At 54.8% G+C, this 14,873-nt stretch overlaps 1 protein-coding gene across 7 annotated transcripts in view; it reads left to right on the plus strand.

The window, feature by feature from the left end:
- The first annotated feature begins 7,599 nt into the window (after positions 1-7,599).
- Positions 7,600-14,873, plus strand: part of NDRG4 (NDRG family member 4) — a 42,919-nt gene continuing 35,645 nt past the window's right edge. For 2 of the 7 annotated variants that reach the window (XM_044761247.2, XM_070500659.1), the window contains exon 1: positions 9,856-9,987. Coding sequence is in view for 3 of the 7 variants with exons in the window: in XM_044761246.2 (XP_044617181.1) it covers positions 10,555-10,591 (37 nt within the window). In the remaining 4 variants the exon portion in view is untranslated. Of the gene's footprint in view, positions 7,722-9,833; positions 9,988-10,314; positions 10,592-14,873 lie in introns of those variants that run through there. The other 5 variants (XM_070500658.1, XM_070500660.1, XM_044761246.2 and 2 more) reach the window with 5 other exon arrangements.

Raw genomic sequence — 14,873 nt, forward strand, 5'->3', positions numbered from 1 at the left:
TTGTTTCGCTAAACAGCCCCAGCCCCTCCTCTGGGTGACTACTCGCTGCTCTGCACGTCCTCTAAAACATTCACGCGCTGTCCTGATTTATGGCCATGACTTAAGTGTGTACTCCCCCATAGTTTGCTAAATTAAAGCTTTGTTCTATGAGTTTCTCTCCAGGAACAGGCTGACCACAGGTGGGAAACACACATACAAAGTATCCATCACAGCTGACAGAAGAATGGAACAATGTGATGCCTAGAGACTAACATCCCTGGACCCCCTCCTCACTGCCCGTTTTCCCTATGTAACTGCCTCAAGATTCTGTAATCCTTGAAGATGGGTTTTTGAGACATTAGTCACCTGTCTTCCAATTTGCTAACTAATCTGACTAAAGTTCCTTTCTCAATCTCTATCTCGTTGTGATTAATTGGCTCAGATCACAGTGAGCAGAGCGAGCCCATTGCTTGGCATCAATTTCTGGCTACCCAGATGGGACCCTAGCCTTTATCCGTGGCTAGTCGACTTGGAGGAAGCTGTTTTGGGATCTTTTCCCCCAGGGAATTCCCCTTGTGGCTTCCTCACTTGCCAACTGCCTCTAAGGCATCAGTGATGGGGAAACAAAGGACCGGATTGTAAGCCGACGTGTGTGTCCGCAGCTACGTGAGTCATCCGGAGTGCACCTCCTAGGTACTATGTTCCTTTTTCCTGGTCTGGGGGCCTTGGTCAGGCCAAGGTCCATCTGGTTTAGGCGCTGTTGTTTAGGGATAAAGGAAAGTACAGACTGCCTGGAAGGCTAGTCTCTGGTTTTTCTGTAGTGTGCACGCCTGTACGGTCTGTTCCCCTGAGTTTGTGTGCCGTTCCACTAGTCTGAGTGCGTTTTTCTCTGCGTCAGAGTTCCACAGCACGCTGCCAGTGCTTGTTACAGCATCTGTGGGGACGTGACGTTTGTGAGCTTTTCTGTCAAGTGTCAAACCGGAACTGTGAGCCTCCATGCCGGCACTGCTGTTTGTGTGTCCCCCATCTTTATAGCCCTTAGAAGGGAGCCGTGAGAGCACGGCCTGACCATCTTCCCCCTCTTTGTCTGTCTTGTCCGGCATCTTCTTTGCTGTCATTGTGCGGAACTTAGGTTTGGGCTTAAAGTTAGCCGGACTTAGACTTTCTGCAAAATAGAAGATTGAAAACTTTCTGCCAGGCACCTGACCCCCTACGCCGGCATTGAGAAATCAAGGCTTGACCCTGCCTAAACCATCCCCTCTGCCTCTTTGGCTTGTGTAGCGCTGGTGTGAGCACTGTGTGCCCGGGCAGAGTGGGATTTGGTAAGTCCTACAGTTATCTGGACGCCCGGAGTTGAGGCTGGCAGCCTTCTCCGGGTCCATTAATTGTCAGACACAAACTTTATCACCATAGGCACCACTCTGTCTATTCCAAAAAAGAAAAAAAAGACCACTAGGGTGCATGCTGGCCAGTTATGAACTCATGACAAAGAAAGGGATGATCTTTTACTGTAACATAGCCTGGCCCCAGGAAACACGGCTCAGGAAAAAAAGCCCCAAATGGGTCACTCAATTATGAGACCATCTTGCAGCTAGAATTGTTCTGCAAGAAGGAAGGAAAGGAAGACGAAATCCCTTATGTTCAAGCATTTCTGCTGCTATATCTAGATCAGGGAAGTGGGGACGATGGACCGAGGAGACTCCCGGCTCCTCCTCCTCCCCCTCCTTTTCCCAGGCCTACTGCTTGCCCAAGGGGAAATGCCTGAGGGATTGCCAGCTCTAAGAGAGGGACTCTTTCCTTCTCAAACCAGCAAGCACACAATTCGATCAGGAGGCCCTTCCCAGAGAGGGCAACATCCACTGTGACAACGGCCCACAGGCATAACGAGACAAGGCAACTGGCTGGCTTGGTTTGGACGCACGCTCCTTTCTCTACCTCAGATCTTTTAATTGGAAACATTTTATATGCCTGAATGCCCTGTAAACTGAATGCTCAAGTGACTTTTGCTCCAGGCCAGCTAGAAGTGCAAGTGCTGCCAGAACATTCCTTATGGTTCCAGATGGCCCTGCTAGATGTTCAGACACCAGCGCCAGACCCGCTGCCACCCGAGATTCTCAGGGAGGTAAGACGGGACGTGTGGGCAGACGGGAAGCCTGGGAAAGCAAAGACTATCCAGCCAGTACATATAGCCTGAAACAACGTCTGCTGAAACAGGAGGCTCAGAAGGGCATTCAGCCAGTTCTGTAGAAATTCCTGGCGACAGGATTAATCAGACCTTGCAGTGGCCATATAATACTCCTGATCTCCAGGTCAAGAAACCCGAGTCAGAGGAATATGGATTTGTTCAGAACCTTCGTGCCATGAATGAGGTGGTTTGGGACCAGCCCAGACACCTTACTAGCTAACATTCTGGGTGAATTTGGCTGGTTTTCAGTTTTGGACTTAAAGGATGCACTCTTCTGCACACCGCTCGTGGAAGAATCGCAACAACTTTTTGCCTTTGAATGGCATGACCCAGGCACTCAGGCCACTCCACAATATTGCTGGACAGTGCTCCCCAGGGCTTCAAAATCTCCCCTACGCTAGTTGGGGCAGACCTAGCTAAAGACAGAAGGACTGCTGTTACAGTATGTGGATGACTTGCTGATAGCGAGCTCCACTTATGAGCAGTGTCTGGCCCGCACAGTAAAGACCTTGAATCATTTGGCTGACGATGGGTACAAGGTCTCACAAAAGAAAGCACAGATCTGCAAACAAAAAGTTACACACTTGGGATTTACCTAATCAAAAGGCCAGAGGGAACTGCTGCCAGACCAAAAGAAACGTCTATAGCGCGCCCGAGCCCTCCCCGGACCTGGCAACAGCCACAAGGATTCTTGGGCATGGCTGGTTTCTGTCGGATCTGGATTCCTAACTATGGTCTCATAGCAAAGCCCCTCTATGAGGCTCTAAAAGGGCTAGACCAGGAGCCACGAGGATGCACACAGGAACGTCAGGAGGCCCTTGATACCATCAAGACAAAGTTAATTTCAGCCCCAGCCTCGGGACTTCCTAATGTGGGCAGGCCCTTCAGCCTGTATGTACGTGAAAGGCAGGGAATAAGCTTGGGGGTTTTAACTCAAAAACTGGGCACGATCCCCTAGCCAGAGGCTTATTTCTCCAAATAATTGGACCAGACTGTCAAGGACTGGCTACCCCTCACCTCAAGGCAGCGGCTGCTACGTGCAGCATCCTGCAGGAAGCTGAAAAATTCACCCTGGGCCAGCTCGCCGTGGTATATGTGCCACAGCAAGTCCTCACGTTATTAGAACAAAAGGAGGATACTGGCTCACTTCAGGATGGATGGGCAAATACCAGGCCATCTTTTTAGACAATCCAAATGTACCATTGCAAATATCGTCCTCCCTAAGCCTGGCCACCTTGTTCCCTAATGAGGCATCAGAAGCCTTAAAACATGACTACTTACAAGTTATTGAGACCGTGTATTCTAGCCGACCTGATTTGTTGGACTGTCCCTTGGAAGAACTAGACTGGCGACTCTTCACAGATGGCAGCAGCTGCACGGATCAGGGGAAGAGACGTGTGGGGTATGCGCTCCTAACTTTACAAGAGACTTGAGAGGCCAAAGCCGTACCTCCAGGGACCTCGGCTCAAAAAGCAGAGATCATTGTCCTCACTGAGGCTCTACATCCAGCTCAAGGAAAAAGAGTTAATACAGACACAGATTCCCGTTGTGCCTTTGCTGTAGTCCACGCTCATGAGACAATCCGGAAGGAAAGGGGACTCAACAGTGGAGAAAAGGAAATCAGACTTGGCCCTGAAATCCTAGAACTGCTTGATGCTATTAATGAGCCTGCTCAGGTAGCTATCATGCATTGCCCTGCCCACCAGAGGGACAATGCCCCTGTCGCCCAAGGAAACGGACTGGCTGACCAAGCGGCCAAAAGGGCTGCTAAGACAGACACCCTTCCAATGATGGGGTCCCTACTGCCACAAGTAGAGCTTCCTGCCTACAAGCTGATATATTCTGAGAAGGATAAGGAACAGGCTAAAGAAGGGGCTGTGACACTGAATGCCCAGGAAGCTGGAGAGGGTCCTGAAACCTGAGGCCCTCTTACATCCTATCCTGAGACGAGTGTGTGAGAGCACTCACTATGGGTCCAGAAGTACATCCCAGGGCCTCGCCTACAAAGGGCTCTACAACAGGGGACTAAAAACTGTGTAATCTGTGCAAAGAACAACCCCAAGAGCACTTCCCATCCCCCACATCGTGGCACCCAACATAGAGAAAATTGACCTACTGAAGACTGGCAAATAGACTTTGCCCAGATGCCCCGGCAGCTGGGAATTTGAGGGTTTCGTTAGTGTGTGCGGACACCTTCATGAGGTGGGCAGAAGCCTTTCCCACGAGGACTGAGAAAGCATCAGAAGTCACTCGCATGTTGCTGAAAGAAATCATCCGTAGGTTAGCTCTGCCTAATACTTTGCAGAGAAGTAACCAACCAGTTTTTGTCTCCCAAATAACTCAACAAGTGTCCAAAAGCTTAGGCATCCGATGGATACTACGCTCAGCTTGGAGGCCTCCATCAACCGAAGAGACAGAGAAAATGAATCACACCTTAAAGACCATTGTCAATATCCGTCAGGAAACACAGCTAACTTGGGATAAGGCACTGCCCCTTGCCCTGCTATGGGTTAGAATTAGCTCCCTGAAGTGGACTTAAATTGAGTCCTTTCGAAATTCTATATGGGAGACCCTTTCAGGCATCTTCCCCAGGACTGAATCTCTGGACATTTTAAGAAATGTTGTGATTGCTAATTACGTTAAATCATTAAACTCTGTGTTGACTTCTGTCTGTGAGTTTGCTCCTCATAGGTCTGCATATCCGTCTGATGTCCCTCTACATGCCTTCCAACCTGGCGATCAGGTTTTGCTGAAAACTTGGAAAGAACAGGGACCTGAAAACCAGTTGTCATCCAAATGGATGGGCCCCTTTGAGATTCTTCTCACCACTCGCTCATCCATAAAACTTGCAGACATGAAACCCCGGATACATGACTCCCAGATCAAGGCAGCCCCAAGATCACAGGAAAGTACCCCACCTGTATCGAGGGGAAAGTGGGTGGCGGAAACTCTTGGAGGGCTAAAATCTGTCTTTAAAAGAAAACTTTGATCTCTTCTATCTAATCCTTCTAATTCAAAAGGAAAGTAACTCTTTTCCATGCTGTGGTCCCCCTGCGACATCCTGATTCAGCAGGAAGTAACTAGAGAAAGTACGACGCCCTGTCTCCCTCTTGACCATAAAATCATGGGTTACTACTGACGGGAGGAAATTGTTAGTGAGCATAAGTGAGGCCATCTTGTTAGGCTAAATGGCCCCAGCCCCTCCTCTGGGTGACTGCTCGCTGCTCTGCACGTCCTCTAAAACATTCACATGATGTCCTGATTTATGGCCTCTGCTTACGCATGTACTCCCCGATAGCTTGATAAATTAAAACTTTGTTCTATGAGTTTCTCTTCAGGAACAGGCTGACCACAGGTGGGAAACACACCCACAAGGCATCCATCACAGCTGACAGGAGAATGGAACAATGTGATGCCTGGAGCCTGTCACACCTGGAGACCAACATCCCTGGACCCCCTCCTTACTGCCCATTTTCCCTATGTGACTGCCTCAAGATTCTGTAATCCTTGAAGATGGATTTTTGAGGCATTAGTCACCTGTCTTCTGATTTGCCAGCTAATCTGATTAAGCTTCCTTTCTTGATCTCTAACTTGCTGTGATTAATTGGCTCAGATGGCGGCGAGCAGAGGGAGCCCATTGCTTGGTATCAACGTGTCTAGCGAAGCTTCCAGGGGAGGTGGAGGGGCGTGGGATGGGAGGGGGTTTTGCTGTCTTCTGGGACGGGGAAGCAGATAGTAGGGTGTCTGGAGAACAAAGGGCTGGCCCTGCAGGAGGAGGGTCTTTACGCGTTATGGGAGAAAGAGGGTGGCAACATAGCCATTGAGTGGTCCAGGGTGGCCCAGGAGCAGGGAGCAGATAACGTGGTGGCTGGTGGAATTCCAGAGCCAGGCTGAGGCCAAGGACTCACGCCTGCCTACTTGCTGGTTCCAGCTTCCTCACCATCTGCTCACGCATGCCCAGCATTCTCCACCTCAATCCAGGAGCTCCTGTCGGGGACAGGGCTGCAGCGTGCTCGGTTCTGTGCCTCCCTGGGCTTAGCTCATGGCCTGGCTGACCCATGTATGCTGGATGGATGGATGAATGGACGGATGGATGCTACTCTCCTCCAAACATCCCCTTTTCATCTCCATCTGCTGACCTTCCACCTCTCTGCAGGCTCAAATGCCTCTTCTTTCAGGAAGCCCTTGTTGACTCCTCCAGGCCCCCTACTGTACTGCATGCATGCACCTCAATTGCACATCTTAGCAGAGTCTGCCCCGTACCTAGATTATGGGTCTCTGAGCTGGTTTCCTCCATCAGTGCATAAACCTTAAAGGTCAGCTCCGATGCGCCCCACAGCACAGGGCTGGGCACCAAAGAGACACTCGACCAATCCTATAAAAGAAGAGGAGGGATCCTCTCTCTCTCCCTGAGGTCATTTGACTTATGATTCCTGAGTGGGGGGTATTAGTGGGCAGGGGGTGACAGTTCCTGCTCACCCTCCCCCTGCTAAGAGGGGAAGCTTCCACGGCCTCTGGCTCCTCTGCACCCCTGACCCCACCTGCTGGTTCTTTTTACTTGCTCCCAGTCATGGTCATGAGGGGACTGGAGAGGGATGGTGACTCAGCCCAATTCATCACCACAATGGAAAAACCCAGTCACCTGTCCTCCTGGCACCGGGACTGGAGCTGCCTCTGCAACTGGAAGGGCAGCAAGCCATACTGTTTTCAAGGTCCTTTTGTCTTTCACTTGCTGAAAAATCAAAGACTAAAGTATGTAGGAGCGCCACCGGTTGACACGGTCGATTGGCAGTGTGGTATGAATCTGGGGACCAGGGATCGTGTGTTCCCTCCATGCCAGGCTCTGAGTTAAGCACCCATGAGCATCATCTCAGAGCAGTTTCACAACAAGTCCATTGTTATCTGACGTGGGCACAGGTCACTCTTTTGGCCACCAGCATCTGACATGCCCTCCGTAGGAGGCAGAGCCCACCTCCCACTAGAGGAACTGAAAACCCTGTTTCCCTGACTCCCTGGCGGCTTTGGCAGGGGACCCAATGTTGGTGCCTCCAATCAGACATGCCCATTCTTGACTGTGAATTACAAACCGGTGACACGAGGGAGCCAGGACCAGCCAGAATCTGAATGGTGAGGATGTGGCAGTGATGGCAGCACCAACTCTGGCTTCAGAAACAGCCATGGTCCTGAGGGCAGTGTCCAGAGTCCTCACCCAGGGGCACCAGCTGCAGTGTCTATGCCCAGGGATGGCAGTAGTGGTTTTGACACCAGACCAACACTGCAGCATTGGGCCTGCCTCCTGAGATGCCAAGAGCTGCCCACCCTCCCTTCAGCAAAGCCCTTTCTGCTTACACGGGCCAGGGTAGGTGTCTATTTCTTGCAACCACTCAGACTGATACATTAACCTGAGTTTCCAGATGGGGAAATGAAGGCTCAGAGAGATCTTCAGAAAGGCCATGCCTCATCTCCAGCCAAGGTGCGGACCAGCCTCGTCCTGCCCGGTGTACAAACAGGAAAAGGGAAGTCCAGAGAACACATCGACTTCTGTGACATCTTTCAGGTAATTAGGAGCAGGGCTGGGGGACACGTCTCCAAGGCTCCTTGTCTCAGCCAACAGCTTGGCCTTCTGCCGTGTGCTGCTTTCCTCTGTTAAAAACCCTGCCATCCAGCCTCCCTTGCAGGGATAAAGACAGCCGGGAACAGAAGGCGCTGAGAGCTTGCCCTTCTGCTGACTCAGCAGGGACTCCTCTGCCCGCATGACGGGCTCCTCCAGAAGGGCCAGGCCGCGCTCTATGCCCTAAGCACCCGGGCTTGATGTGACAGGCCCCCTCCCTGGGAAGAGGGTGCTCTTGAAATCACATTTCTTCATCTTCTATTAACTCTCCTCTTTTAGGGTTCCAATCGTCAAGCTGACCCGCCTGAATGCTCACTGGTGTTTATAAATTATCTGAGCCAATTATCTTCTCCCTCAGTTCAAGACCACAGCAGACGCCATTCTGCACGCAGACGGACACGTCACAGGGTCCAAGCTCCTGTTAGGCAGCCTTTTTCATCCTCCCAGGGTCTGCAGTCCTCCAAGGAATTCAGAACAGGCTAGGCCCCATGAATTAGGTTACTAGAACATCAACAATTCGTTCAATGACTAGGACGGAAATTATTGAAAAGAGTAGAACTCAAAGCCTGAAAGAATTTCTAAAGCAATAAGAACAATTTCATCATCAATAATCATAGTGACTATTTATTGGATGTTTCAACTGTGTCTGGAACTATATTAAGCATTTTTTTAATGTTCCATCATTTAATTCTTACAAGAACTCCCTGAGGTCAACATCACCTCAGTTTCACAGAGTATGACATGGAGGCTCAGAGAGGATGAGTAACTTGCTGGACATCACACAGCTAAGAAATTGTAGAACCAGCCTGTGCTCTTCAGGACTGGCTCCAGACTTGTATACACAGAACCACAGTCTGCTGGATGTTTTGGACATAGAGGCTTACTCTGTCACCAGTGACCTCCCCCCATCCCCTTTAGGAAAGAGGAAACTGAGAGGCAGGGGTTTCCCCAAGGTGAGCCCCAGAGCTGTAAGGAGAACCCAAGCTTGCTGCCTCCTATGCAGTTTATACACTGCACCCCCAGCAGGAACATGCACCCTACCTGGGGCCACCAAATCTTACCAGCTTCCTCATCACCTGAGTCAGTTAATTCAATGCCATAGTAGCTTCCACCGGAGCCTGGAGCTGACAAACCAGCCCAGATAAGAGAACCATGAAGGATGGGGAGATGCAGCGGGATCCCCTCCACCTCCCACCCCACTGCCATCCTGGACGTCCCAGATGACCTCTGCACTGAGAAGGCTGGAATCAGGGAGGGGCAGAGCCCCGCCCAAGGTCACTGGCAGAGGCTGAACAGAACCCAGTCTCCAGGAGTCCTCCCCTTGAGCCTTCTTGCCCAGGTACATTTTTCAGGTCATCAGATTTCCATTCCCCCTACAGTAGGACTCCATCAGGGACTTTGGCACGCCCTCTTTTGGGGTGACAGGTGAGAGCAACATCATTGGGCCAGACCAGAGTGAACCTGAGGAAGACAGGGCTCCCAGTCAGCTCCCCTTTCTGCTCAGATAACAGAGAAGGAATTGAGGGGAGCAGGGAGCTTGCCAAATTTTGGGCAGGGGTCGGGTGAGGAGGCCACCCTGAGGGCCCAGAACACCTTTGCCTGGAGACGGTCACTCCGTATGAATTCCCCAAGGAAACCCTCGGGCTCTGAAAACGGGGGACAATGTCCCAAGGGTCTCTGAGCACCTGGTTCCTCCCGACCCCCCAGAGCTTTTCCGGCGGTTCCCAGGCGGCGGCAGGGGCGGGGGAAGGGGTGCTGTCTCCACCGGGCTGGGGTTCCCCTCGGGAATCCAAACAAAGCCCTGGGCAGAGGCCGCCCCTCCCCCGGGCACCCGACGCCGCGCGCTACGAGGGGACTAGGGGGGCAGGCGGGGCGGAGTCCGAGCGGCGGGGACCCTTCCTCCGGGCCTGCGGACGGGGAGAGGCGCGCGGATCGACCGGGGTCTCCGCTGGGCTCGGGGGGCGCGGCGTCCCGCTCACCAGCCTGCCCTTCCAGCGGGCGCTCGGGCCCTCGCCAGAGGCCGGCTGAGCGCGCGGGACGGCCTCCCGCTCCAGGCCGCGCCCAGCCCCGCGGGCACGCCCCGCGCCCCCCGCCCCCGCCCCGGCAGCCTTGGCACCGCCGGGCCCCGCGGCCACACCTGCGCGGCGCGTTGGCGGCGGCGGCGCCGAGGCCCGGCTCCCCGCCTGCGCGGCTGCCTCGCTCACATCGCTCGGTGAGTCGGCGGCCCCGCGGCCCTCTCCCCGCTGCCCCTGCCCTGGCGGCCGCCGCCCGCCCCGCGCCCGGCCCCAGCCCCGCGAGCCGGGCGCTGGTCGCCGGGGCCACACTGCGCCTACGCTAGGGCGACAACCCCTCCCCCAGGCCCCGGGCTCTCCCTCCTCGCCTCCCCTGCCGGGCACGGGGACCCCCGGGGCCACGGCCCCGCTGCCGCCCACGCCCCCTCACCGCGCCGCCCGGGGGCGCCGGGGCCTCTTTGTTCGCGCGCCGGGCCCCCTCCCGCCGCCTCCCCGAGCGTCGCCCGCACACCCCGCGCGCTCCCTCCGCCTCCCGGAGTTCACCCCGACCAGGTGGCGGCGGGCGCCTTTTAGGGGTGCGCGGTCGTGCAATTGGTGGATTTTTTTAAACCGTTTTGGCAGGGGGGGCGCGGCGTGGGGGGCGGCGAGCGCGGCTGATCCGGCGGCGCCTCCTGCTGCGCTCCTCGCCTCCCGCGCTCCTCTCCCCGGCTCGGCCGAGCGCGCTCCCCGACGCCGCAGCCCCGAGCCGGGCAGCGCCGGGCGCCGACATGAAGGTGCTGGGACACAGGATCGAACTGCTGACAGGTACCGGCCGCCTCCCCCGGCCGCCCCTCGGCGCGGCCCTCGCCGCCCGCCCCTTTCGGAGTTGGAGCTGGAGCCAGGCGCGGTGGCCGGGGTTTGGGGTGGCTCGGGTTCGTGCAGGAGGAGCGGGTGCGGATGCTAGCTAATTCCTGGCTTGTGCACTGCCTTCTCTGTGCGGAGCCCGACCCGGAGAGGACTTGGGGCTGCGCCCCGCCCGGCTCGGCTCTCTGAGTCCTGGTGCCCCACGTCCCGGCGGGTAGAGCGCTTGCGGCCGGAGCGCAGTTCGGGGGAGCGGCCCCCGGGAGCCGCCGACTAGGCGGGTTGCCGAAGGGGAAAGGGAGCTCAGAGCCCCTGCTCTCCAATCACTGTCGCTCGGTCCCCCAAGAAAGGAGCGCCCCGGGCTCCCGACAAGACCCCTTCCGTGGGCCTCTTATTTCCTGCGCCCTGTGGCAATCTGAGCGCCTCTCCTGGGAGGAGAAGTTTCTTGCTGGGAGTGGGAGCAGAGGCCAAGTGGCCTGGGAGGTGGGAAGCCAGATTGGACCCTGATGACTGGGGACGTGCAGCCTTGGGGCCTCTCCGGAGAAGTGGCCAGACAGCCCGCTGGATCACATCCAGGGTTGTGGCAGGAGATCAACAGAGGACACTGAGCTCTGCCCGGAACGCGGAAAGGGAGCTAGGACCCGGCCCAGCGGGGAGGAGTGGGAGATGCTCTCTCAGGCATGAAGGGCAAATTGCACAGGCACCTTCTCTGGTTTCCCCAGGGCAGAGGTGGAGAGACCCAGACGGGAGGAAGCGGGCTGGGAAAGGGAAACAGTCTGGACCCCACCAGGGCCTGGGCAGTAGAGGTCCTCAGTCAGTGTGTCCACCTCAGACGGACACATGGATTCCAGCAAATGTCCTCTGGCGCCTGGGAGGGTTTTGTCCCTGACCTCCAGTACCTTCTGGTGCAAGAGAACAGAGCACAGGAGTCCTGTTACAAGACAGGGAAGGGGGCAGCAGTGTGGGGGTGCACTCAGGAAACAGGTGGAGTCTGAGTCAGGGGGCACGAGGGGAGCAGAGAGGTGTGAGCATGTGGTAGCATTTGCACTGGACCCTAAAAGACAGAATTTCTGTTAATGAAGAGGTAGGTGGCCTTACAGATCGAAGGATGGAGGGATTGGCATATACAAAGGCCCTGGGGTATGAGAGAGGCTTGAACTGGGAGTGATGTGGAGACTGGAGGGCATCGGGGCTGGGCAGGGTACGAGGTCTGGTGTGGTTTCAGGCTGTGAGTTCGTGTTAAATCAAGAGCGGCGGGCTCCTTGGCTCCTGGCAGGCCCAGAGAGACCTTGGGGGCTGTTCCTGGCATCCTGGAAACTCTGGCCAGCTGCTCAGAAGTGCCAGATGAGCCCACTTAGCCGCGGGGCTGGCGCCCCCAATCCCTTGCCAACTTCTTGTAGAGCTCACTTGAGGCAGGGCAGCCCACCTGACTTCAAAGGGAACTGCTCAAGGGCTGAACTTGTTAATCACGCCCCCCGGGAAAAGTTTTACAACCCCGTGGGCTTTTAGAGCCCTGCGTGCAAGACGGAACTCCTGGATCCTTCCCCTTCTCCTCTTCCAGCCCCAGAAGAGGCTGGAGGAGGAACGCTCCCGGGAGGCATGCGTGGGGGGCTTCAGCGGGGATCCAGGCTTTGGGGTTTGGAAACAGTGTGCCCTTATCTTCTGGGTACGGGGGTCAGGGCCCCTCCTCCCTCATCAGATGGGCTCGACCCGTTTGGGCCGGCTCTCTAAGCCCTTGGCCAGGCTGAAACAGGACTCCCCGGGTCACTGTCATCGGTCACAGGATCCCATTGCACGTCTCGCCAGGCCCTGGGAGACAGTGCATCCCTCCCTCGCCACCTTCCCTGTCTCTGTCCAACTCCCTCCCATCCTCTTCCTTGTCCGAAGGATCTGGGTTCAAATCCCAGCCCCACTGCTCACCAGCTGTGTGATTTCAGACAGGTTGCCCAACCTCTCCGACTTCAGTTTTCTTGTCTTAGAGATGGAACCATTGACCCCTCCCTCTGAGAGTTGGCGGGAAGGCTCTGGGCCTTCATCTCCCATCTGGTTCCTGGACCTTGGCTGTCCCTATAATGGAGCACTCCACCTACCCTGGCTGGGTGGCCACTAGGAAGTTTGGGTCTGTCCCCACGCCACTTTATCCCTGCTCACATGCAGCTGCAAGATTTTGACCCATCTTCCCCACTGGACGATGAGCAGGTCGCAGGGTGGTGGCCGGTTCATTGTGGTGACATACAGCAAGTGCTCAATAATTGTTGACTGAGTCCAGGCTCGAAGAGCGCACCAGTCGCCTGTGTCTCCAGGATAGTTTCGTTGAGGTCCCAACTCTCTGCCCCTACGTCAGCATTAGGAACAGGTTTCACTGACGCTTTCTGTTAAACTCCTGTTTAGCTGTTTATCATTTTCACATCCTTGCATTTTACTATCATGCCCATTTTACCACTGAGGTCAGTCACTTGCTTACGTCGTACAGCTGAGAAGAGGTGGGCTGGTTTCAGACCCGAGGCCTGAGCCCTGAGCTGTCCCGCTGTGTTCTGACCGCCTGGCTCGGGCCAGTCTCCCAGCTGCTCCACGCTTCACTTTCTCGTCTGTAAAATGGGATCATCGTGGTACCCACCTGGTTGGGTTCATCGACAGGGAGAGGTGAGCGTGTGTGTACATGCTGACTGCAGGGTCTGGCAGGCAGTCAGCAAATGGCAGTTGTGGGGCCATTGTCGCCGAGCTGCCTCCTCAATGTCCTAGGGTGTCACCTCCCCCTTTGCTCTAGTCGCCTGGTACCCTTTGTCTGGGATGTTCCAGTTCCTTCTCTGAGTTCCCTGCACAATCCAGGCCTCCCTGAGATGTGCTTCTGGGGGGCCCTGCTTAGCCTCAGCAGAGTCTGACGTCTGGGGTTGGGCCCTGCTGGCCGGGCATCCACAGCTCTGACACCCGGGGGGCGGGCGGAGCCAGGTGCCCCTCACATAAGGGGCTGGAAGGGTGTCCCTGAGTTGTCATGCCCAGCGTGAGCATGTTTGTTCCAGAGAAGAAGGGAGTGGTGGGGGCATGCCAGGAGCCTTCCCGGGCGGCTGGGTTTACGGCAGCCGGCGTTTCCCAGACTCTCCCAGTGTCTTGCAGGCAGGGCCTTGCGAATCAGAGGATCTGAACTCTAGGGTCTCCTCTCTGTTCTTCTCAGCTCCTGAGCAAATGCTTAACTTCTCTGAGCCTCAGTCTCCTCATCAGTAGGATGGGAACAATGGCTGCCTCGTTAGCATCGCGAGGAGCGGGCTGCTGTCCCACGCCCACGAGCTCACTGCAGTCGTCAGAGGACAGACTCCTGTGCCTTTTGTAGCCGGATCCTTTTTTATTCTTTAGTGTGATGTGGAAAAGTGGGACATCGGTCTATTTGCAGGTAGGAGGGTGATGGTTTCGTGCATTTGTACTCAAATGATATGTTTCCAAGATGGTTCAGAGTCAGAGAGAGCTCTAAAATGGCAGATTTGGGCTCACAAATGGTCCCTTGGGAGTCTCAGTATTGGATGTTGGAAATTTTTAAAAAATACACTTGATGTGTGATTAAAAAGCAACACTTTTGCCAGTTCTTTGTGGAATTTTGGTGTCATTTTCATGCACGGACTGTGCAGCCCCACACAGTTTCATAGACTGCGTTTAAATAGTGTTTGATTGTTGGCAGGTGTGTTGACCTACATTTTCTGTGAGGTGGAAACTGAGGCGGAGATTCACCCCAGGTAAATGACCCCAAATCTCATTTCCAGTTCATCTATTTCGGTAAACTTTGCTGCTTCACTGGGGCGCTGGGGTGTCGGGGCGGGGACACCTGCATGAGCAGGAGGCGTGGTCTACTGGCAGAGGGGAGAGACGTGCAAATCATTGCGCGTGCCCAGGGCCACTAGTGAGGGCCGGGTGTGGGGAGATGGACATGCTGTTCCACTGCGCATAGGAGGGTAACGGTGCCACTTTTATGAAGGGCAGGTTGGCAATGATGTATCAAAATCTTAAAAATACATATGATGGGTGACTCAGCAGTTGAATTTTTAGGAACAAATAAAGATGAGTGCAGAGGTGTTAGTTCAAGGATGTTTATCCTGTATTGTTCATGGAAGGAAAAAAAACTGGAAACAACCTAAATTCCTAACAGTCGGGGCAGTTAAGGAGTGCATTCAGACCAGGGAACCCCAGGCAGCTTCCATTATGCTGCCAAGGTTGTTTATCTACCCGAACAGATGTCCCTTATATACGTAATAATAAT

The sequence above is a fragment of the Equus asinus genome, chromosome 28 (assembly GCF_041296235.1).
Source record: "Equus asinus isolate D_3611 breed Donkey chromosome 28, EquAss-T2T_v2, whole genome shotgun sequence".
Classification (NCBI taxonomy): domain Eukaryota; kingdom Metazoa; phylum Chordata; class Mammalia; order Perissodactyla; family Equidae; genus Equus; species Equus asinus.